General features: G+C 44.5%; 1 protein-coding gene across 1 annotated transcript in view; it reads left to right on the forward strand.

The window, feature by feature from the left end:
• The first annotated feature begins 3,217 nt into the window (after window positions 1-3,217).
• PHR1 (photolyase 1) overlaps window positions 3,218-24,253 on the forward strand; it is a 47,659-nt gene continuing 26,623 nt past the window's right edge. Inside the window, exons 1-4 of the mRNA XM_087388866.1 lie at window positions 3,218-3,706; window positions 10,562-10,905; window positions 11,012-11,252; window positions 21,716-21,873. Of these exons, the coding sequence (XP_087244992.1) occupies window positions 3,233-3,706; window positions 10,562-10,905; window positions 11,012-11,252; window positions 21,716-21,873 (1,217 nt within the window). The 5' untranslated portion in view covers window positions 3,218-3,232. The remainder of the gene's footprint in view (window positions 3,707-10,561; window positions 10,906-11,011; window positions 11,253-21,715; window positions 21,874-24,253) is intronic.

Raw genomic sequence — 24,253 nt, forward strand, 5'->3', positions numbered from 1 at the left:
AACAAGGTAAAACCTCAAACAAAGGACTAACAATAATTTAAGGATGGACTATCCATGGCAGAGAACCATTATTGACCACACACACAAACAACTTAGAAGATATATGGGTCATCACCCTCATCAAGATTGACTTGGGTGGTGAAAGCAGTCAGAGCTTTAACATCCTCTGGTTCTTCTTCTTCTTCTTTCTCTTCTTCTTCCACAAGGTGAACATTTCTTCTTTACATAGCACTCTTTCTCAAAATGTCCAGGTTTTCCACAAAAGTTGCACTTCATCTTGCTCATGTTGGATCCCTTGAAGTTGCTTTTGGCTAAATATGCCCCATGTTCTTTGTTCAGAGAGCACTTCATCAAAAAAAGAGTGTTACCTTGTGACATCACACTGCAGCATTATGATAGCAAAGAGAATGTTGCAGACATCTTTACCAAACCACTCGGTAAAGAGCTTTTCGAGAAACACCGACTAGCTCTTGGTTTGACACAGAGGAAGGACATTCCCATTAAAGGGGTGTGATCGAATGTAATGCTCAATCTTGGGAAGTCCTACTTCATGACGTTGATCTTGAGGGAAGGTGTTGAGAGATCACACTCAACATCATGTGATCATATGTGCATAGCACTAACCCAATAGAGTGCTATAAAGGAAAGGGTTAGATGCCCTAACCCTAACCCTAACCCTAAATGGGTTTGTATATATTCTACATTTTCAAATAAATCTAGTGTATAGTTAGTCATTTGTGGTGTGCTCTCTAGCTGTGCTCTCTCTCCTCATCTCCACTCTTCTCCTCTCCCCTCTTCATATTTTGTGTGCTATAAAGGAAAGGGTTAGATGCCCCAACCCTAATCCTAAATGGGTTTGTATATATTCTACATTTTCAACTAAATCTAGTGTACAATTAGTCATTTGTGGTGTGCTCTCTAGATGTGCCCTCTCTCCTCATCTCCACTCTTCTCCTTTGCCCTCTTCATATTTTGTCAGTCCCTGCCTTGTTATTGAGGTTGGTGGCTTCATTAATCTCTGCTTTCTAGCAACACACCATGCCGCTTGTCACTTACGTTGGCCATTGCATCTTTTGATGAGATTCTATTGATGCTTATTATGTAAGACTTCTCGGTTAGGAAGCATTGAATCTTCCACACGAATATTTTGTAGTTTTAACCCCTCTTTATCCATATGCTTAAAGATGCACTTTCACAGTGTGTGCTAATCATCACTTCTGTACTACATCATTTATGTAGTACATATGCTTAAAGCTGCATTTTCACAGTGTGTGCTAATCATCACTTATGTACTACATCATTACACCACATTGCGTAGCGTATGGGTTAGATATGACAGAAAAAATAAATGAAGTTGTTGTCCTTGTTTTTGTTTACTACATCAAAGTTTGAAATATACCTTTTCCTTATCAGTCCATTTTTGTTTGTTTGATACTTCAAGGGTGAACACAAGCATGATGGGCATACCTTTCTTTGAAAGCTTGTTTGGCCATGTGGGTTTAGTTTCTTTGTTCTTACTAAGGAGCAAAGCTCATAAGTGGGTATGCTAGAGGGAGAATTTATTATAATATTTCATAGGGGTTTAGTTTTTGCATGGTACATGACCTACTCAAGGTGACTAAACAAAAACAAAGTACATAAATGGGTATGCTAGAGGGAGAATTAATATTATAAATGTTCATGCAAATGCCATTCAACATAGAGAACTCTCCATGTTCATGCGAATGCCATTGAAGATAGAAAGCTAGCCAATTGCTCCTAGCAATGGACGATGCCTACTATTTTAAACATGCGCAATCACAATGTGTCTTGCTAGGCATTGCTCATTAAATAGTTGCCAAATAGTGATTAGTTTTTTTAAAGGGATGGTTTTCCATGGTTGACTAAGCACGCCTTGAAAAACCTTCATCTAAGCAATAGTTGAGTGGAAAAAATTGTTGATGAGTAATTGAGCATCCGAGGCGAATGCCTTTTTGGCCTAGTCTTATTGACTAGGGGCATGTTTCCTCGCAACATAGATTCGCGTATATGGGTGCAGGTGCTAACAGTGATTCAGATTATGTGAATGAGGGGTGGTGGCGTCCAGCATTTGGGTGTGACATTGGATCCATAGTTTTTTTGTTGATCCAATGTAGCAATGTGGGTGCGACAATCATTTTTAGTGTGGGCTACGAACCATCTTCCTCCACTCAATCCGTCATGTCATCCCTACTAAAATCTCTCATGCTTTTCCAAACCAAGGCCACCGAGTTCTTGCTGGAGAGTGTGGCTTGGATGTGAGGGCACTCGAGTGTCCACACCAATAAAGTTGCCATCTTTACTTAAATCATGATCACTAGCATGGGAGGGGGAGCCAATGAGGAATTGGAATGAGGGATTGGGCGGTCATTGCTGCCGATTCCCGACTGTGAATGGGTGCTAAGAGTCTATTAGCGAGTTGAAACTTTTTTGACTGCCAGGTATACGTGGGTGGTGTTGCCAATCCATGAAGCAAATTCACATCCAACTTTTAACTGCCACTCGAGGGCGAAGAGGCTCTGGGCTACGATAAATTCAACTAGTATGCAACCTGCGCATTGCTGCGAGAGAGAGAGAGAGAGAGAGAGAGAGCATACTCTTCTCCCCTCTCCCAACATCCATCCAAGAGGTCCTTCTTTGTGACACGTGGCAAGCTCTTCTCTTCCAAGCTGCCAAGTGTCCTTGCTTTTTGGCTTGCCACTTTTAAAGTGGAAGCCTAAGAACTGGTGTTTCACGTCATCAAAGTGAAAATGGTTGTTTTATTTATTTTATGAAAATTAGAATTGCACGTGTTGTCCCTTCTTTGAAGTCCAGGTGCCACCCACATGTCTTCTCATTCTCTCTCTCTCAACTTGAAGCTAAATTTCTATTTATGCCCCCATCATTTTCTCCTCCTTTCTCTTTCTCACTTCTTCTTCTTCTTCTTCTCACCTTTCAATATGCCCCGGCAGGCCTCTTGAATGTATTCAACTTGTTTTTTCCATTGTCCATGGTTAATAGGTTAAAGAAGAAGCGTGATGATGATGTGGCGGTGATGAATGGTGGGGCGGGATGAGTGAGAGTGAGGATAAAGGGGAGACGTGGCAAGGGGAGGATGGGACACGTGGAGCCGAGGTGGCGAGCGTGAAGGCGGGAGACTAAGAGTTTGTTGGCAGTTTTCTTTGCTTGCATGCTCATTCATATTCTTCATACTGTTTGTTGTCTGTTGTCGTTGATGCTTCAAGCTCTGCGAGCTCCACCTCCTTGCTCCCTCGCCATGGCCAAGCTCGCCCCCAAACGCGACATCTCTGACCTTCCTACCCCCCCCTCCAAGAAAAAAATCAAGCCCTCTCCCTCCTCCACGCCCAAACCCTCCCCAGCTAATCACCCCTTCTCTCAGCCAGCTTCACCCCCCCCCCTCGCCTCCGCCACTAACCCCGGCCGCGCCCGCCTCTTGAAGCACGCCCCGCAAGAATCCTCCGGGCCTGTCGTTTATTGGATGTCCAGAGATCAGCGTTCCCGGGACAACTGGGCGCTGTTGTATGCGGCTGAACAGGCTAGAAAGAAAGGGTCTCCTCTGGCGGTCGTGTTTAACCTGGTTGATCAGTTTTTGGAGGCTAGGGCTCGCCATTTCGGGTTTATGCTACGAGGGCTACGCGTTGTGGAGCGCAATCTCAAGACTTTGGGCATTCCGTTTTTCCTCCTCAAGGTATGGGAAATGGCAATATTTACGTTTAAGAGGCTACTGTCTGTAGAAGCGGACTCGTTGCGCTTTTGGGCGGGCTTATATTAATAACATTTTCAAGTGCAGCGTGACATTCGCACGAAGATACAAACTCATGCACGAGTCACTTCTGTACCCCTAGTAAATTATATATTTGGAGGGACCTAATCACCTCCTTCATTTTCATCCGATGACCTGATTAGAGCTTCTCATTTTACAATGGAGATCCACTTCACAACGTGGAGCCCCATCATTAAGCAAAGGGAGAACTTATATTGCCTCTTTCCACCACCTTCAAGCGCTTGCTTTATATAATCTACTTCAAGTCTTCAAATTACCCATTAGTTTTAAAGTTAATAGTACTTTCGGCTTTTGAGCGAACAAATACACGATTGAGAGAAAATTACTCCTTTTACTAACGACACTCCGCATGCTGAAGGTCCATTTTGGTAGAAGAACCCCATGTCTTGAACTGGAGGTCCCGGTGAGAAGGGTCTTGAACCTTCTTCCAACATAGGGCATCTTGCCCAAAGGGGGAAATTATTCCCATCGAGATTGTGAATTGGCGACACAACACTTCACTACGTCTAAGGCGAGTTGATTGTAGATCTCCTAGGTGTGGATGGAAACTACTGGAAAAGCTATGTTTGGTGCCAAAGTTATCAAATAGAGTCTTTCAGAATTGATTGGTAAACTTGGAGTCTCGATCTAAATGGTCTTGGGAATGCCGCACATCAGTTACCGCCATCTGAGAAACAACTCGGTGGTGTCTTGGGCGTCAATCATGTCATTGCAAATAATGTAGGAACTTATGATGTCAATCAAGTCATTACAAATAATGTAGGCATATTTACTTCTAGGACCAATGTTTGGTGGAACGTCAAGCCATGGGCATCGCAACTTCATGTGAGGAACTTGGCTTTCTGGTAAATGTAGCTAACCTTATTTCCACAGCTTATGCAACCATGTATAAATGCTGGCAGAAATAACCTAAGTATTGTCTGTACACGATTGCCAAACGGCATACAAAATGGATACCAATCTGAGTATCATGCACCTCTTATATCACTGCAAAACTCGGCCTATCTGATGCGGAACCTTCCTGTTGGGTTGGACTAGGAGATTAAGGATGAAGGATGCGGGTCTGCTAACACTGCGTACATGGCTCCTACTGCACGGCTGCATGCTGGGAGAATTGGAACCTATTGGCCCTAAAGGTTAGTGACTCAAATGGGGGGTTCAAGCACCTTATATAGCCTTGATCTAACCCGACTGAGTCAGACAGCTGACCGACCAGGTCAGACAGTTGACCGACCAGGTCAAGCCAATCTAGTCAAGCTAAAGGGCCCCTGTCTGACAATTGTGTTGCCCTGCTCTTGGCCTCCTTTTGCTGCCCTTGGCCTCCTTTTGCTGCTCTTCGCCTCCTTTTGCTACTGTTCTGCCCTCATCTTGCAGAAAGTTGGTCGCCGGCTGCTATTTTACCCTTTCCCATGGTCTGAGTTAGGCCCAACGGTGTATCACCATGCACCTCACAAAGGGGTACATGTGACAAGCTTGTAAGTTTTGGAGATAGCGAAGCACCTAAACACTCACGTCCAGTTATTTCGTATGGGTCTTCCACCCAGGGGGCTCAGTCAGCCACATCAATTTCCTCGGGGGATCTTGTGGTTTTCACTGTCATTCCTGACGGGTCTTCCATCCCAAGGGTCATCTCCGTCCTATCAACAATTGCATTCGATGAGTTTCTCGAGTCTACCACTTGAGGAGCTCATTTACTTCACACTGTCGGCTCTTTTGGGGCTTCCACTAAGGAAGACACCCCCACTTCAGCAGACATTTGTGATAGGTCTTCCACCTATCACGCCTTTCCATCAACTAGATCCAAATCCTATTGGTCTTCCTCTTGTGGAGCTTAGTTGGCATATCACATGCAGTTTTCTCTTCATTAGATTCCGAGTCACATGCAGTAGCAGTGACTAATGTCCACACCGACAGCTCCTTTGGTGTAGACAGCAGTTTGTGTTGATTCATCGGAGTTGTGCTCATCAATCTTGTCTCGAGTCTCCATTCTCCGAGAGGCATTCTTAGTTCTAGTTAGTTCTTCATTCGTCTGAGGAGCATCTATTCCATCCATCTCTCAATTTTTCATAGATGCATCTAGTTCAGTAACTTCATTCGAGGTGTTTTTTTTCCCCTAGATGCATCTAGTTCAGTTACTTCATTCGAGGTGTTTTTAGCAATTCCAGACATCTTCAGGCAGCATCCCATTTAGTGGATTCATTAGAGGGGTGCTCAGCAGTTCCTCCATTCCTTCGGGCAGCATCCAGTGCAGTCTATCCCATAGAGGTGTGCTACATAGTGCCAGTCTCCTCCCAGCTCTTTTTGGATGCATCAACAGTTTCAGTTTTCTCTTAGTTTTTGAGAGAAACATCCATAGTTCCAGATTCAGGGGGGTGGCATAGCTTTTACCGTCAGCAGTTATCACTACAGTAGAGGAGGCAAGTGTATTCATGCTTTCTCTCACAGTAGTCATGCAAATATCAGTACCTCAGTTTTCAGGAGTGCGTTTGAGTATTCTAGAGTTGGGATTGCCTTCTACAGAGAGGCGATGGGACAGCATCTTTGTTGTGGTGGATAGAATGACAAAACAGGCCCATTTCATACCACTAAGACCCGGTATTCAGCATCGCATGTTGCTTGGCAATTCATTGAACATGTCTTTAAGCATCATGGTTTCCCTCAGGAAATTGTCAGTGACAGAGATGAATTCAGCCCATCTCTTGGATAAGTCGGGATCATCCTTGTACTGTTCCTTCATGGCTGAAAGTGCATCATGATGTGCTGTAGTGATGGAATGTACCTGAGGTCTCCGTGAAAGTGCATCGGCAACCACATATTCTTTCCCCGGTGTATGCTGAATTTGAAAGTTGAAAGCAGCTAGAAAGTTTGCCCATCGCATATGCTTTTCTTGCGCCATGGGCTGGGTGAGGAAATACCTGACACTTTGAAGATCGGTCTGGATTAAGAAATCAACTCCCAAGAGATAGTGCTTCCAGATCTTCAGAGCATGTATGACTGCAAGTAACTCCTTCTCGTACACATCATACCTTAATTCAGTATCCCCGAAGTCTTCGACTCTCATAGGCAACAGTATGTCCTTCTTGTAGAAGATTGGCTCCAATACATCCACCACTAGCATCTGCTTGCAACACAAAAAACTTTTGCAAATCTGGCATGATTAGTGCGGGGGCTGTCGTAAGAGCCACTTTTAGCAGCTGGAAGGATGACTTCTCCTTGTCACCCCAAGTGAAAATTATGCCTTTCTTTGTTAAATCATGTAAGGGAGAAGTGATGGATGAACCGTCTGTAGTAGGAGCATAACCAAAAGAAGGATCGCACCCCATGGACTGACTTAAAGTCAGGCCACTCTTGAATAACTTTCAATTTGTCTGGATCCATCTTGATCTTTCCTTCATAAACAATGTATCTTAAAAATCTGATTTCTGGAAGGAAGAACTCACTTCATGCGGTTAAAAATAGCTAGTGCATTGCTTAAGCCGAAGGGTACTACCAAATATTCATAGAGGCCCTGAGTAGTTATGAATGCAGTCTTGTGGATTCTTGAGGAGCAATTCACACTTGATGGTAACCACTTTTAAGATCAATCCTGCTAAGAAATATGGCCCCTCTTAAGCTATCGAGGATGTCATCTATCCTTGGGATGGGGAAATGGTTTTTGATAGTGATCTTGCTCAGTGCCCTGTAGTCAACACACATCCTCCAAGACCCATCTTTCTTCAAAGCTAAAAGAACTGGAGAGCAGAAAGGTGAGTTACTGGGCCTAATCAAGGCATGATCTAGAAGCTCCTGTACCTATCTCTGGATATCCTCCTGTTGTGTCTTGCTCACTCTATACGGCGGTCTATTTGGCGGTGAACTACCTAGAATCAAGTCTATGTGGAGGTCTTCTGGTCTCTCAGGTGGAAGAGTCTTCGGTAAGTCCTAGAGGAAGCTGTCCTTGAATTCTTCTAGGAATTTTATTCGCTCAACGGTTAAGGCATCTTCATTCCCAAGCTTATCCAACTCACGAACAAAAATAAAATAGGAATGGACAGGATTTTTAAATACCTTCCAAGCTTATATGTGGCTGACTAGTGGAATCATGTGACACGGAACTACAGCAGGAATGATGATCCGGTGCTCCCTATGCTGAATTGTGACTGTCTTCCTTCTGTAGTCAATAATAGGATGCATCCTATAATGCCATGTATTACATCCACATCAGCAATGTCTCCCACGTGGAAGTCTATGTGATCAACATAGCTCTGAAGATGAATCCTTAGCTTACTCCCCACTGGTGTGATAACATTCATTGGAGCATCTTTGAAGGTGGCCGAAGCACCTTGGCCTCCCTCGGAGTTCGGAAAAATACCTAATGAAGACGCGATCTGGGGAGAGATGATATCATGGGTAGAGCCTGGATCGAACAAGAATAAGGCTGGTTTGTCACAGATGTGACCCCATGCCTTGAGAAGTTGGGTTTTCGCCACCGTGGCCTCCATATCTTTCGTCTGGCCTCTGGTCGGTCTCTTCCCGTACCAAATGGGCTACCATCCTTTCTCTTTTCTTCAATGCGTTTGGCTAGGGGAATGATCTCCTTCTGGGTTTTTGGATTGAAGCACTTAATCTCTCCACGCAGGGTTCCATATAATCCACTCAGGAACTTGCGAGTTTGCTCTTCAGGGGTCTTCTTTTCAATCGTCTGTACTTTCAACAACAATGTCCAAAAGCGATCAGTGTATTCACGAACAGATTCACAGGCATACTGGGAGAAATCGTCCCATTCCAGTAGGATCTCGGTGTCGAAGTTTGGTGATAGTGATTGCTCTTTCAGCTGCTTCTTGAATTGTTCCCACGTCCGTGTTGTTCTTCCTTGGACCTCTTTGGTGCCACAAACGGGCAAACCCACTGAGTAGGCAAAGTTCAGCTTTGCCCGCTCTGTAGTCTCCTCACGAGCAAGATACGTATCAAGGATCCGAATCCAGCCAAGTAAAATCTTGGCCCTAGAGTCACCATTATATTTTGACATCTGCACGTGTTTTTCGCCAAGCTTTATCTTCTTCTTTGGTTGTGCTGGTTCTTCATCCTTTTCTGACTCATCTTCTTCTTCTCCCTGATGTGCGTCACCCTGCTCTTCATCTTCATAATTTGGTAGCATATTCTCAACCCCAGTAAAAGTTAGAGCACTCCGATTTCGTACCCCCTTTTGGGCCGGTTTCCTTGTCTCCTTATTATGTGCTTGCTCCTTACTTGTCGAACCTTGCAGCATCTCGGTTATTGCTGAGAATCTCTTCTGAAAATCAGCTTCCATGTCAGCCTTGAATGCAGCCAGCAAGTGTTGAATCTCTTGGACCGTACCATCTTTTGTTCTTTCCTGCACCACCGGAGGATCCTTCTGCTTCGTGGTCTTCCTTTTGGTAGTGGTAGTCTTCTTGGCTGCCAGTGCTGCTTTCGTGGTTGGACCTGTTTGAGTTTTCTTAGTGTTCACCATGGTGAATTGAGACTGGGCGCGACTCCACACACAGAAACTATCCTAGGAACCTAGAAACCAGTCCCAATCACCAAGCCCTTCAATTGGAACGATCAATTAAGCTCTGATACCTGTCAGAGGTCAGGCTTATGCGGAAGCGCCTACCCTCACAAGAGTGTCTCCTTCCTTATATATAGTCCGCAGTGGAATATGGAAGAGCAAAAGACCTTGAAACTCTCTCCCACCTCACAGAAAACAAATGCAGATCTGTCAAGTAAAGCAGAAAGTATAGCAAATCTGAACCTCAAATAAGCTCTTTAGACTCTGCGTTGAAAGTACAATGGACTGTCACAAGTATCAGCCAAAGTGCTGATCAAAGTTGAAGACAAAAACTGATGCTTCTCTTCACTATATGCATGCCTCTGGAAGGGCTTTAATGGGGTTATTGGAAGAGCGCAGCATGCGACCCTTTTGTGGGGGGTAGGCAGTCGCCCCCCTGGAACTGCCAGCTGGGAGTTGGCAGACGTGCTCACTCAACTGACCTTCCAGGCAGCCAGATTGCCTACTTGGTGAGCCCCTGATATGGCCAATAAAATGTCCTTTTCTGGGCCCAAAAATCTTGCTGTTGCCAGTCCAAATTCCCCTATTCGGCTTACCAAAATACCCCAGATGGGCTATGTATTTACAGCCCATCTGTGAGCATGTGACCCTTCCTCTAGCTTATTAACATCAGAGCCATTTCTTCCTTTTGGATCTATCTTGATGATGGGGATAACAGTTATGTTTCCATTTTGTAGATTCTGGCTAAGGAACAAGTAATTGTAACCTTAGGATGCTAATGATGCGCTTCATTCCCGATGCATTTAGGATTGTTACTAATGTAGAGAGCTTGCATCCTGGTTTCTCTTCTGCTGTTTCTTTGCTTGTTCAAACAGTGGGGGAGAAATCTTGGAAGCGATGGCAAAAGCTGTGTTACTCGTCTTTGAGTTAGAACATGGTGCTTCTCTTTTGACAATTAAACTCAAAGTTGGGACATTTTTCTGTTGAAGTAGATCACTGGTTGGTACATAATGCATTATCGAAGGTCTTGGGTGAGAGTTGCTAATGCCTCAGGTGTAAGCTTTCCTACCACTTGATGGTATTGTCTCCCAGATCATGCATGTTGCCAGTCATAAGAAAAGATGCCCTTTAGTCTGCTTTTGCTTTGCTTGATCTCACTGTGATATGCACTTTATTCAATCATGCTGAGCTGCTTTTTGTTGAGGAAAATTAAGACTATCTCTTACTCACCATGTTGCTGTGGAATGCAGGGAAAAGCTGAGGAAACTGTTCCTGCATTTCTTGAAAGATGTGGTGCATCAGTTCTTGTCATGGACTTTTCTCCCCTGAGAATTGGTCGAATATGGCGGGAGGGTGTTTGTGAAAGAGTCACCTCTTCAGTTTCTGTCTACGAGGTTGATGCCCACAACGTGGTACCAGTTTGGATTTCATCTGAAAAGCTAGAATATGGTGCTCGTACGATACGCACCAAGATTCACAGACAGCTGCCAGAATATCTTGTGGACTACCCACCTATTGAGCTTCCTAACAGAACATGGACGTCTGAACAGCCTCAAGCCATTGATTGGGATTCCCTCATAGATGATGTCACACGGTGAGCCTCAGTCTTTTTTTTTTTGGTTCTGTTTAAAAAAAGTCTATATTTTCTGTCCATTCAACACATATTCAAATTTGCTGTGTATTTCTGTTTGTTGTGACAGGAAGGGCGCAGATGTGCCAGAAATTCAATGGTGTGAGCCTGGAGAAGATGCTGCAATGGAGGTGCTTCTTGGGAAAAAGAATGGGTTTTTGACAATTCGAATTAGGAATTATGCTGATGATCGCAATAATCCTTCAAAGCCGTCAGGTCTGTCAGGCCTATCACCTTATCTGCATTATGGACACATTTCTGCTCAGCGCTGTGCTTTGGAGGGCCGCAAGTTAAGAAAATCCCATACAAAGGTTTGTTGTCAAGCTATGTGATGACAGTAGCTATTGCTTGTTTTTTAAAAGGAAAAAATGTTTTTTAAAAGGAAAAAAGGACCTTCTATTATAGGCTATGAAAAAAACTGATACAATGCCAGCTATCCGTGTGCTGCACTATATGTTTGTTTGCCACACTATTGCAGAGTGGTCACATACTTCTTGGATCATGTAGTCTCATTGTGGTCATTGCAGGATTTAGCTCTCCCTGGATGATAATGCTTCTTCAGAGGGGCTTGAATGTATTATACACCCTAAGCACAGCTTGTGGAAGATTTCTGTTTTGTGTTAAATCAGTTTTCTTCTGTATTTCGAAATTTTCTATACTTCAGGTAAACATATGGTTGGATGTTGATCTCCTGGTATACCTCGATTTAGCAGCACTTTCTGAACATCTTGTGACTTCCCTCACAAAGGTTGATGTACAGAAAGTAGGAATCTGTGTGTGTGTGTGCGTGTGTTCTTTTGTTTCTTTTTTTAAGGGAAAACAATTTTATTATAGTCTCTTATTACACACACACACACACACATAGAAGAAGAGATCTCTTAAAGCAAGTGAGATGAGAGAAATCAGCAGCATGTGAAATAAGATGATTCTAGGCCGTGTAGATGGTCAAGAGAAATAAGATGATTCTGGGCCACATAGATGGTCCAGAGAGCCCATAATCTTGCCCCAAGTAAGGAAAGGGTGTATAATCTAGTGGCAACACCATGGAAAACAGCCATAAGGCTCGACCAAATGTTCGACCTGGGACTTTGATGTGTAAAAGTGTTGAGGAATCAAGAAGGAAGTGACCATTCAGCAGTTTGACGCAAATATAAGTCAACAGAAGGTTCTGAAGATCTGATGTTAGTATAATACAAATATCTTTTTTGCCCCCAAAAAAGCAGCAGCAAGTGACAAGAGGGGCCAAAACCGTATTTGTGGGGAGCTGTTTCCTTGGTTCGAGAGTTTCTTCTACAATCGGGTGCTGCAATGCAACTGCAGGCTAGGAAAACCCCGATTGGGAGTGCTCTGACGAGGAGGCATATGCTATAACAGGGCAAGCAAGTCCACCAATGTATTCCAAATATGTCTATGATGCATACCAAATCCATGTTGCTGCCTCGCTTCAGGAGGGAAGGAGAGTAGCATGCCATACATATCAACTGCATCAGCTATGCTCCTCAATCCATTCACATCAAGGAAATAATATTGGTGGGGCTCTAAAGCAGCTAGAGACTTTGGAAACACCCTACTCCAATGAATGCTTTCAAGCCGCAAGGAATTACCGATTGGTTGCTGCCTCTCATGCCAATGTAAGTATTCCAGAACGCTTTGCCAGTCCTGAATCAGCCTAGTGACATACAGGCACCTTGGGATTCATCTTCTGAACCTTCCTGAAACTTTTTCAGTGGAAGAAATAGACCAATGCCTAAAATCTATGGTTCGCATGACTGTCACCAAGTGAGAAAACATAATGGTCCAAGGTTGTCGTTGATGTGAAAATTATAAATCAAGGGTGCTTTTCCGAGTAATGGGATGTAGATGAATCAAGTATGTTAAAGTCCTTTGCATCTTTGGAGTGCGAGGCAACTCCTTTTTGTGAAGATGGAGAGATTTTCCATACTTCTATGATAGCTTCCAGTGGTCGATTTTTGGTCTGAGTTTCTGAAGCACCCATTGCAGCGCTTGCTTAATAGAAATTTGCCAACCAATAGGATATTCTAAGTCTCAGCATTTCTTCAAGTGGGAAAACCTGTCCTGGTGAAATCACAGTATGCTAGTCACAAGATTTCTAGTGGTGGATCTATCAAAATTCACAAAAAAGCCTTCAGCCGAGCCATATACTGTAATGCATCCATGATGTTTTGAAGATCTATTGGCGATGTTTTTGGGGAAGGAGTTGTCGTTGTATATGCTAGATTGACCAAATCTCTTGATCCAACTACAGTGATGCCATGCAAGCTGCCATTCTCGAGCAATTTGTCTCTGTATAATAGCATAAGGTGCACTGCAATAGCATAAAGAGATGCACTAGGAAGACAACCCTGTCTAGCAGAATGACCCATCTTCTAGAACATGGAAAGAACATTCTCGATGATGCACTGTGCTTGGCCATCCTTACAGAGCCAATAGCAACATTCTTTATTTCATTGCCCAATCTCATCCTTTCCATGACCAAGGCTACAAATCCCAATGGATTCTATCAAAAGCCTTTTCAATATCAATTTGCATAATAAGCATATCCTGGTTTGCATATTTAGCATACTCAATACCCATATAAGCATTTGCAATGTTATCCATGATTTGTCGGTGTGGTGCAAAAAGTCATATTGCCCTGGGTTTAAGCCATTTTGGCTACCAATTTGTAGATGATAGGTATGAGTGTGATCCGGTGCTAGTATGATAAACGGTCACATAACCGCTTCTTTAGCAGCTGATTTAGCAAACCTTCCTTCTAGCAGAAAGAAGGGAAACAGCCAGAAACCCAAGGGTGACTGGTCATAAACAACAGCTGATTTTTTAGAAGATCCAAATACGGTAGAAAAACTTCACGTTCAGACTGTCCCAACCTGGGGATGTCCTGTTAGAAGTCACTGACCCCACTTGTGAGCCCCTGATTTGAGGGGACAAGAGGCAGTAGATGATAGGGGCTGGGGAGGGATACACAGCAGCAAAAGGCACCTGGCACATAGGGCCGCAAAGGCCCTACACCAGGGCCTTATATAGACCGGAAGTCAGGCAGCCACGGTCGGCCATATGAGCTGACTCCTGGTCGGTTTCTAGGGCTGCTACAGCAGGAAAAGTCGCCCTGGTCGGTTTTGAGGCCCTGGTCGTGGGCTATAAAAAGCCCCTTCTGCTCCCCCATTTCCTCATTCACTCCAGCACTAAAGTCCTACAGACAGCGCCTCTTGGAGTCCATTGAGGAGAGATATCAGCAGAGTTTTGCCTCACCCTTGAGGAGCTTGTTTGGTGTTCACACTGAGCCTTGTTTACCCACAGTTTGTGGAAGAACATACTCTGAGCTTCTCTCTCTCTTTTGCTGTCTATCTAGTTCTTTATCTGTGAGTGTTTCATCAAGTTTTTGTGACTATACTTGGAGCTGAAGGTTCCAGATGTGAGAGTGGTTCTATCCTCCTATTTTCAACATGTCCATCTACCTAGAGGGTGCAAAGCAAAACACAACTCCTTAATGGTGAAAGAAGACTCCAGTTGTGCTAAGGAAGCAGAGAGAATCGGATTTACAAGATCAAGTATAGTATTCTGAACATCAATGACCTGCTGATTTGGTGAACCAGGTGAAGCAAAGAGGCTCTGAAAGCGATTGTAGCTCAAGAGATTTTTTAGTCCACTGACCATCAGGTTTTTTCAGCCTACGAAGAGCATGCATTCTTCTAGAACTATGAAGGCTTTTGGAAAAGGCCTTGGAAGAGCAACCCTTATCCATTAGGGTCTTTGTCGAGCTTAAATTGCAATTTAAGTAATTTCCTTTGATCATTCTTCTGAACAAAAAATTGAGCTCTCGAGAGTGACTCGCTGTTGAAAAACTTGCATCAGCCAATAAACATCTTTGTACACTCATTAAGTGACGTCCGTAATCTCTCATAATAAGGTGCATGTGGGTCACAAAATGTATCAGTGTCTACCATAGCATGCATCTGCAAAGGCTCAATCGTTGCAGCGACCATAGAATGTGAAAGATTGGCATTATTCACCAGCAAGAGTCTTTTGCATGGAAGTGGCTGAGCATCAATGGTCATTCCAAAAAACATATTCATACACAGTGGATAATGATGTGATAGATGGAGAGATCCGTGACTGCTGCTGATACTTGGGCTCTTGTTGAATGTTCAGTAGCTCCTCCTCGTTCCGACGCACGAAGTCAAGTTTCTTCTTGCGTACTAGATGATGGTACTCGCATAGCATCTTTGGTTCGCTCGGAAGGCTGTTTTTTGTCTCGAATCTAAGCTGACGGCGTAAAGCCTTACACTCATTATCGTACCAGCTATTACAGGGTACGGTCCCAGGAGGTGGTGGGCGGGTGGTGTGGGGGAAGGCGTGAAGAGCAGTCTCGTGTAGTGAGCGAGTGACTAGGGTAGCACGGTCCTCTAATAAGGGTATAAAGTCAATGTATGTGAGAAGTATGTATAGACGGCCAGAGTAAGTAGGTGAGTGATCGTGATCAAAGCGTATATCATGGTAGGTGGAGTAAGAACTCAACGGGGTAGAAAGTGCTGTGCGGCGGGGGGTAGAAATGCTAAAGAAGAGATAGGTATGATCAGCCCCTGGAGGGAGAGGTGCTACGGTAAAGTCAGCGATGCGAGATGTAAAGGCAGGGGATCCCAAGATGTAGTCCACAACACTGAAGCCTCCCCCATGTGGAAGGCAAGTGAAACCACCTGATGCAAGCCATCTGTCCAGACCATTATAATTAATGAGATCATGCATCCTACCGAGGTCTAATAGGACCTGCCCATAGGATGTAAGCGAGCCTCGTCTGTCAGCGGAAACTCGTAGCATATCTGCCTCCTCAAGGTCAATGTCTGGCAGTAGAGTGGAATCATCCCTGAAGTCGAGGAGTGGTGCCTGACAAGCGCCTGTTCTCGTGTTGAAGTCCCCAACTAGGAGGACTTCCCTGCGGCTAGAGAAGTCAACAGTGGACTGATAGAGAGTAGCAAATGGGGATGTCTCATCCTCCCCTCGAATATCTCTGGCAAAGTGGGAGGTCTCGGGGGGGAAGTAGCAAATTGCAATAAACAAATCCCGGCTATCCATGTGTCGAATCCAGATCCATAGAAAACCTGGAGTGTGGATCTCTTTGCTCCCATGAGATGGCCCCCAAAAGTGTGGACCTGTAAAGGACTGCGACTCCTCGTGATCCTTGAACCTCTCCTATATCCCTCGTCTCATCTTTGTAGGCAGACTCCCATGTATACCTGCTGACTACTGGTAGTGGGTGCTCTGGACTGTGATGTGTCTCTTTGTAAAAGACTATGTCGTGACCTGTATAGGATTTCGAGAAGTTTCCTAGTTCTGACCATAAGGTACCATTACAGTTCGAGATGGTACAGGATAGGGTCTCGGATGTCTGGGTCTCATAGACCCCGCCTCCCTATGTGGGTGCCCGACGGGAGCGTGTCGTCCATCTCGTACTACTGCCCAATTCGCCTCTTTGCGGGCCTGATCCCGCTGCTGCAATAGGAAACACCTCTCCTCAACTTGTAGTGAAGTGAGGTCCTCGTCCATGGAGATCGTTGGCTGGTCTCGTAAGGCTGACCTACGACGTAAAGCTGAAAGTCGTGCCTGGGCATCATGGAACTGTATGATACGGGGCTGCTCTCGGTTGGGGTCCCTCCCAACCCGCCATGCTCTCTCAATCCTGTGCTCAGTCGCCCCTAGGGTAGTGGTCACGAAGGCGTGTGCATCTGCCATCGGGGTAGCCTCAGTGCGGGGAATCCCACGTACTCTGATGTTGAGAGCCTTGCTGGCTCTCTGCTGTTGCTCTAGGAGGTAGCCGAAACGGTTACCCTTGCAAGTTCCCGTTTGGCTACGTCGACCTATCTAGACGTCTCCTCGATAGTAGATTGCATGCTCGCAATCTGTGCCTCTACAATTGGGGTGCTCCTTGGGACTGTACGTATAGTAGTGACCTCCTGTCGGAGCTGTGAGATCTCTTGTCTGAGCCCCTGAATAAGATTAGCGTGGACCCGGATGGCCTGAGACTGCTCCTGTATGAGTGGTATACACATATTGACAACAGAGATGTCCATGAAAACAGGGGTGAAAAGTCCATATGGAGCCAATCCGATCGCACAAGGATGAGACGATTCTGAAATGGCATCATTTTGCATCTCATTCAGAGGAAATGATTGGTAGATGCATCAGCTTCAACACCATCATACATGTGATGTGATTGCCAATGCAATACAGCAGCCCACGTTACACCACACTTCGTACCACATCCGGGAATGAGGCAAAAGTGTCTGACCAATTTCTAGAAACATTTTCAGTCCAATTTCTTTGGTTTACCGATGGAGATTTAAAGAATTTGTTAGGGGTTTGCCAAGATTTCAATTCCTAAGCCTCCTTGTCTTTATCCTTGGACACAGACACTTGGCCGTAAGCATTGACAGGTTGCAGTTTAGAGGACTTCACCACTTTGGATGGTTGAACATTGTTGACATTAGTAGCAGCAGGATTTTCTGAAGCAGGTATAGCATTGGCCAGTGCTGGAAATGGAACTGCAGGGCATTTATATGGTATATCACTAAATCTCCACAAGAAAAACAAGGACCTGCGAACCTCCCCTATTTGATGTAAAATGTGCATGTTGTGAAACCATGCCATTCATATTGTTACATTCACGGTGACACTTCATGGCACAGAAACAATGTGCGTTTCCCAAAACTCTCATTGGACAAACCACCCTCCCTAAATTTTGAGCAAGATAAAGCGGGATATCTGGCACCTCCACCTATATTGGGCATTTATGGAGAATTATCTGTTGGTAATCCTTAGTTGGTGACCATCAATACACATGCATCAATCAAGCACCAAAGAAACAGTGGAGATTTTTCAAGTAACAAAATACTTGTACTGTCTCTCAGTGAAGATAACCATGTAGAACCCACGATCAAATGTTTAGCATCCACACACACAATTGCCCTATAACATAGCTTTGAGCCACGAACCAACATCGGATGCAGTGACCCAGGAAGAACAAAACAATTTCCTGCTCAGGAAGCAATCAAGAATATTAGTGAAGAAAGAAGGCAGTGGAGCGTCTGCCCATGCACGCTTAATTTCTGAGAAACCTTGGTGTTTGCAAAGTGCGGAACCACTGAATCATCATAGGAATGATTACCAAGTTTTGAGGTCAAGACACTTGAAGCTTTCATCTTCTTAGCTTTACCAAATATGTGAAGGATTTCAGAGGGACCACCAAGAACCTTCTGCTCATAGGAATCCATATCAAGCTTCTCTCGCACATGCGCTCACACACATATACACTCACACTCACACTCACACTCTTCTATGAGCTCAATTAACATAGGTTGTCTCTTGCACTCTTTGTTGTGTGTCTCATATTGGCTCCATTCTCTCACTTACTCACACTTACACTATTTTTGTAAGAAGCAGTGTTCATTAGAAAAATATACATTCTTAGCTGTCTCAAAACGAGACAACTACTACTCAAAACTGAGAGTGCTTGTACATTCGAATGCTTCGAGCATGATATAATGATCACAAAGCCCAGTAACGACAGCAACAAAAGAACTGATCTTAATTTGGCCTAGAGGCATATCTACCAAATAATTAAAATTGCCTACTAAATGACATCCTAGGAAAACACACACACTTTTTTTGTGTGGTGAAGATTTTGATGAGTATATTTCACAGTAGCTTCCCTTGAATGGAGGGCTCAAAAGTACATCAACAGAAGATCTCACTATATGACAAGTATACATTATAGTTTATGTAATGAGTCAACATACAATCAAAGAAAGATTGCTGTGCAGAGAGCATTGGAAGAAAGGGAAAGTTGAAAAGTAGGATCACCAAAGACTCTATGATTTCTATTCTTCCATAGAGTCCAAAGTGCCCAGTAACGAATCCAAATGAAAAACAACTAAAACCCTTCTCTGCGTGGGTGAATCCCAACAAGCCAGAAATGCTTCCCAAAGGTAGCAGTGGGAAATCTAGTTCTCAAATGCTACCGAAGAAGATCCAAGAAAACACGGGTGTGTGGGCAATGCCTAAGGAGAGGCACAGATTCCTGTGGAGCCAAGCGTCTGTGACAAACAGCCGGAGCAATATGTCTGTGTGCCAAGAGTTGCATAGACGGAAAAACCCATAGCATCACCCGCCACAAAAAAGCCTGCTGTCAAAGGGATCTCCAAAGCTGCCGCAATCTCTTTCTCCACCTCTTTGCCGGGCTATTCATGCGCTAGAGTTGATTTGCCTTTTCAAAAACCCAAGGCGGGAGCAACAAAACCTTATACAAGGAAGGTACCGTAATGTGAGGTAGCCTCAAAGGATGGGGCGATGAACTTGGAGAATGAAGAGTCCAATCTATAATCCTATTATGAAGCTCGCTGAAGCATGCGAGCAATGTTTTGCCACGGAGGGTGATAATGCATCCCTAAACCATGTTGTCTGGCAGCCAAAGGAAAAGATAGCATGGTAACATTATTATGAATCACATTAGCCATAGAGCAGATTCCTTGCCTTGGTTCTTGTAAAGACAACGGAGGGTCAAAGGTCTTTGACCAGTGTAGCCCTTAAGGAATTGCCTTGCAAAGAGTTGCAGCCATGCCATTCCAAGTGGGAAAGTATGCTTCCAATCAAATAACATTTTGGAGACGAAAGGACAACCTTTGCTCTTGCCATCAATATAGCCAAATAGAAAATCCGACTGAGTTGGCTGCCAATAACCAAAAGCAGAGGTGGTGATTTGTAAAAGCAAAGAGCGCATCATGGCAGCCCAAGGTTGATCATCTTGCATAAATTGCAGCATCATTTTGCCCTTATGAGCAAGGATATGCAGGTGTAATAATGAGAATATTTAAACCCCCATGCATCTTTGGCAAATAGAGACGTTGCACCGAAAGAAATCTCAAACTTTTTCGGCCATGTTTGGAACACCAAAAAGTTTCCAGAATCGTGCTGACATAAAGCATATAAGATCTCCCTTGCCAAACATGATTAAAGGCAAGTAAACTGAATGTATGCTACCAAATTAGATTGGACTATTCTTAGGCAAACATGCAACGTCCAAGTTACCCATTTCCAGTATGCAAGTTTTTTCCTCAATTTTACAAGTACCCAATTAGTTTGTTGACAATGAGTAATCCTCCAGTCCAAAGGTAAACAAGATGGTGAACTAATTGAATAGGCAGAACAATCCGGCCATAAAAGCCTATGCCGGTCTTTAGAATGCAATGGTAACAGCTTGGACTTGTGAAAATTCACATGAAGATTAGCAACCAAGCCATATAATGATAGAGCATGCATAAGGGAAAAAAGATCCCTCTTTGCAGTAAAAAAAGAATCATCAGCATATGCTTGAGCAACATGGTGCAACTTCCATGAATTTCCAATCCATGCAACATGCCTGTAGCCACATGATCCATGTATTGAAGCATTGGATGCGTGGTTATCGCATACAACAACACACTAAGTGGACATCCCTGGCATACCGAACAACAGACAGTCCAATTTTCAGAAATATCCACCATAGACAATATATTGGCAGCTTTATTGTCATTGTACAGCTGGTAAATAACATTCTGCATTTTTGTGCCAAACCTCAAAGCATGCATAGTCTGTGAAATGAAATCCCATTGCACCGTTTCAAAAGCCTTGGCAATATCAACTTGCAGCAATAACACATCTATCCCAAATTCCAATATAGGCATTTGCAATATTGAGGAAAACACACACACACTTTTTTTTTTTTTGGTAAAATCCATTGTATTTATATGCTCATAAATTTACAATATGGGAAGTCTCCCACACACTAGCAAAGAACTCCGAAAGAGAGCCCGATAGAAGAACTCAAAAACAAGTAGAGAACACTTCAAGGCAAGTAGCATCCAAATCCCTTGCAGCAAGACTGTCATGTAAAGACTGCTTAAGGGACATTCTGAAGAAAATATATGCCTGAGGAAACTGTTGACCCATCCTGGAATGCAGTCTCAGGAAAACACACACACACACACGCACGCGCACACACACACACACACACACATGCGCACGCGCACAAATTGCTGGAGGAAGGAAAAAGTGCACATTGAGAGGAGGGTGACGTGTGCACAGTTGTTGGGAGAGCCGATGCAAGGAACGAAGTAGGCGTGGAGGCCTGCATGAAGGCCACTGAGAGAGTGGGAAAGCTTTGTCATGCTCACTTGCGCTTCCTCTCAGTGTCCCACACTAATCTCCTCGTCTCTTTCTCACACGCTCACATGCGCACATGTTGGAGCGCAGATGGTGTATTTGTCCACGTCTGTATCCGTGTATCTGTACTAAATAGGATGTAGCATATTTTGTTGTTGATTGCTGAAAGCACATGCTCTTTTTTTGTGGGTGGCGGGGGAGACTTCGGCAGATTGGGCCAGTATGTTATCAATGCCTAGCTCGTTATAGAGAAATGGGTATTAGATATTCACTTGGTGAGAGGATTGTCAATCCAAAACCCATTTGTTACTTTGAAGGTGTCTTGCGTGCGTTTGGATACTCTACTCTTTTGTGCCTTCATGAACTGTGTATGGATCTTTCATGACATCTGTACTAAAGAGGATGATTACCTAGGGTTGTCTTGAACCAAAGCACATGGGTTTACCGACAGGGACAACATAATACATATTATTGTTGTTTAAAGCTTTGCATTAATTTGTCATTTGAGCCCTGCTTGTTTGAAGGTTTTAACTTCAACTGAACTGGCTTGGGAGTGGTTCAGGCTATTGATGCTTTCTTGGAGGAGTTGGTTGTAAGAAGAGAACTGGCAGATAATTTTTGCTTCTATCAGCCTCACTATGACAGCCTTCAAGGTGCTTATGAATGGGCACGCAAAACATTGTTAGATCATGCCACTGATAAGCGGGAGCATATTTACGTGTGAGTGTAATGATTTCTCATTATTCACATTATTACCAGGGCCTGCCTGCTGGGTTGAAATAAACTTTTGAGTGTTCTGGAGAATCAATTTTAGAAGTTTGTTTTGTACAAGGATGTGCTGCAAGTGCATTTATCTTTATTTCATACAGAGGAGTGTTAAGATGATTGACATTTGTGAGTCTTTTCTGCAGTTCTTTATTCCTGGTTTGAGTCTTTTTGTACAGATGACTGTAACAACTTTTGCACTTTTGAATCCATGTTGGAATTTAACTGTATGCATTCTGGCAGACATCTCCAGCTAGATGACACTGGATAATGGTGTTATTGGGACACTGTTTTAAGAGTTTACAACAAGTACAATGATTAGCTCTTTGTAGCTTGCGATGGCTCTGTCGAAAGTAGTAATCACCTCATTTCTGGACAGATAGATGGCTGCGGCAATATTATTAATCTTAGGATCTGGTGCACAGTCTTCTTTCTTGATTGTTCCTTCAAGAGCTGCTACTGCTCATGAGTTGAATTCGGAGTGGAACTTATAAGTTCTTTTTGTATTTATACTCTTTAGGTTTGTTTATCCTATGAGATCTTGGTTTCTTTCTTTCCATTATCAGCTGTCCAGATATTTTTAGACTTCCAATGGCAATGTTGGTTATCTTAGCTGATGTGTGGGGATTGCTCCACTAATGATCCTATGTTGTCAGGGAAGTGCAGAGCCGTCTAAGCGTAAAAAAAGACAACCTGATAGAAGTGCAACTACATGCACTTGACTGCTGCTACAGGCCACAAAGCATCTGGCTTACGGGAAGCCTCAGTTTCCAAGCTTATTTTGGAGCCCTCTGCCTAGTGCTCTAATGAGCCTGGCCTTTTATCAGCTTGGCAGCAGTGTTTTGGAAGGCCCAAGCCTTCTGTTCTCTGCTACGATCTCCTTTTTGCTGTGCTGCCCTTTTCCAGCAAGCCTATGGGAGGACCTTTTTTCCTGCAAGAGTGGCTCACATGGCAGGACCCTTGACTCCCCAAGCTGTTAATGTTCTACTTTCTCCAGTAGACAATCAGCAGATTCGGAATGCAGTCCAGCTACTTCAGGACAGAGCAGTGGTGGGCAGATTGTTGGACTCACTTTCATGAGGATCCAGGTGCGTGATTGGATCCAGGCGAGTTTGACACTAGAGGATGACTACATCCAAGAGGTTACCATCCACGGGAAAGGAGTCTTTCTTCTCCCACTGAGTTCCTGTGACACCACCCAGGCCTTGGTGGAGCACCCTCTTTCTCGGCCCTCACCTTGTGTACTTCATCCCCTGGTATCATGGGTTTACTGTCAAGGACATGGACATGAACGTTGCTCCCTAGTAACACTTTGCTTCCTGGGGATCCCGAGGGAGTACCAGCCCATCCTCCCTTCCATAGGATGCGCTTTTGGCACAGTGTTAAGAGTCCCCACCAGTTTTAGCAGCCTCTATTGTCGCATATGAAGGGGCACCTCAACTCCGGGTGATCGTAGAGAGTTTGTCCCTTCATGAGGAGGTTTTTATTGAGACCCTTGATGGGGGAGAGTTCTGTCAGAGGATTGTCTATGGATTACTAGGTCAATTTCTCTAATGTAGACAAATGGGTCATTTGGCATAGGCTTGCCCTAGGGAGTAGGAATGGGCTGTCCTTCAAGCTAGATAGGACCGGCACAGAGAGCCTTGGGTGGTCAAAGCTCATTGTCCTCCTAGACTGTAGCAGGAGTCCCAAACCCTTTGGGTGGAGCCTTGATATGGGGTCGTGGACTAGGGTGGAGAGGAAGAAACCTAGTAAGAAGGCCGCAAAGAACCGTAGATGGTGCAATAGACTGAGACAACGGGTTGCAGAGCAGAATAGGTAGCAGCATTCCCACCTCAGAGGGAGAGGCTAGATGGCTCTCCCTTGAGATGTCCCTGGACTCGCGAGGGTGAGATATTCTTCGACCTCCCAGTGGACCCACTAGAGGCAAAGGCCATAGCTTTGCGGTGGGCCTCATCGTAGGCCGATGGCTTCTACACCACAATAGGCCTTATGGGAGGCTATAACTACGCCACCTCCCGGCCCCCCTATCCTCCCCACCTCCCCCTGCCTTCCTGTGCCCCCTTGGCCCCTCCCACTACAGCCACCCTCACCACTTGTGCCTCCCCTCCTCCTCTTCATCTCCACACACACGCGCACACACACACACACACCTCCCCCCCCCCCCCCCCCTCCTCTTCCGAAGTCTTAACCTTCTCAAGCGCCTAAGCTTCCTCCTCTCATCTTGAGGCTTCTTCCTCACAGTCAGAGCATGACCCTCTCCCAACGCAGGGGGCAGCTTCTACAAAGCAGGTGGAGGTAGAGTCCCATTTTCCCATTTGCCTAGTTTGAGGCC

This window comes from Dipteris shenzhenensis, chromosome 17 (genome assembly GCF_047967505.1).
Source record: "Dipteris shenzhenensis isolate YYH24624 ecotype China chromosome 17, Dip_SZ_1.0, whole genome shotgun sequence".
In the NCBI taxonomy this organism is placed as follows: Eukaryota; Viridiplantae; Streptophyta; class Polypodiopsida; order Gleicheniales; family Dipteridaceae; genus Dipteris; species Dipteris shenzhenensis.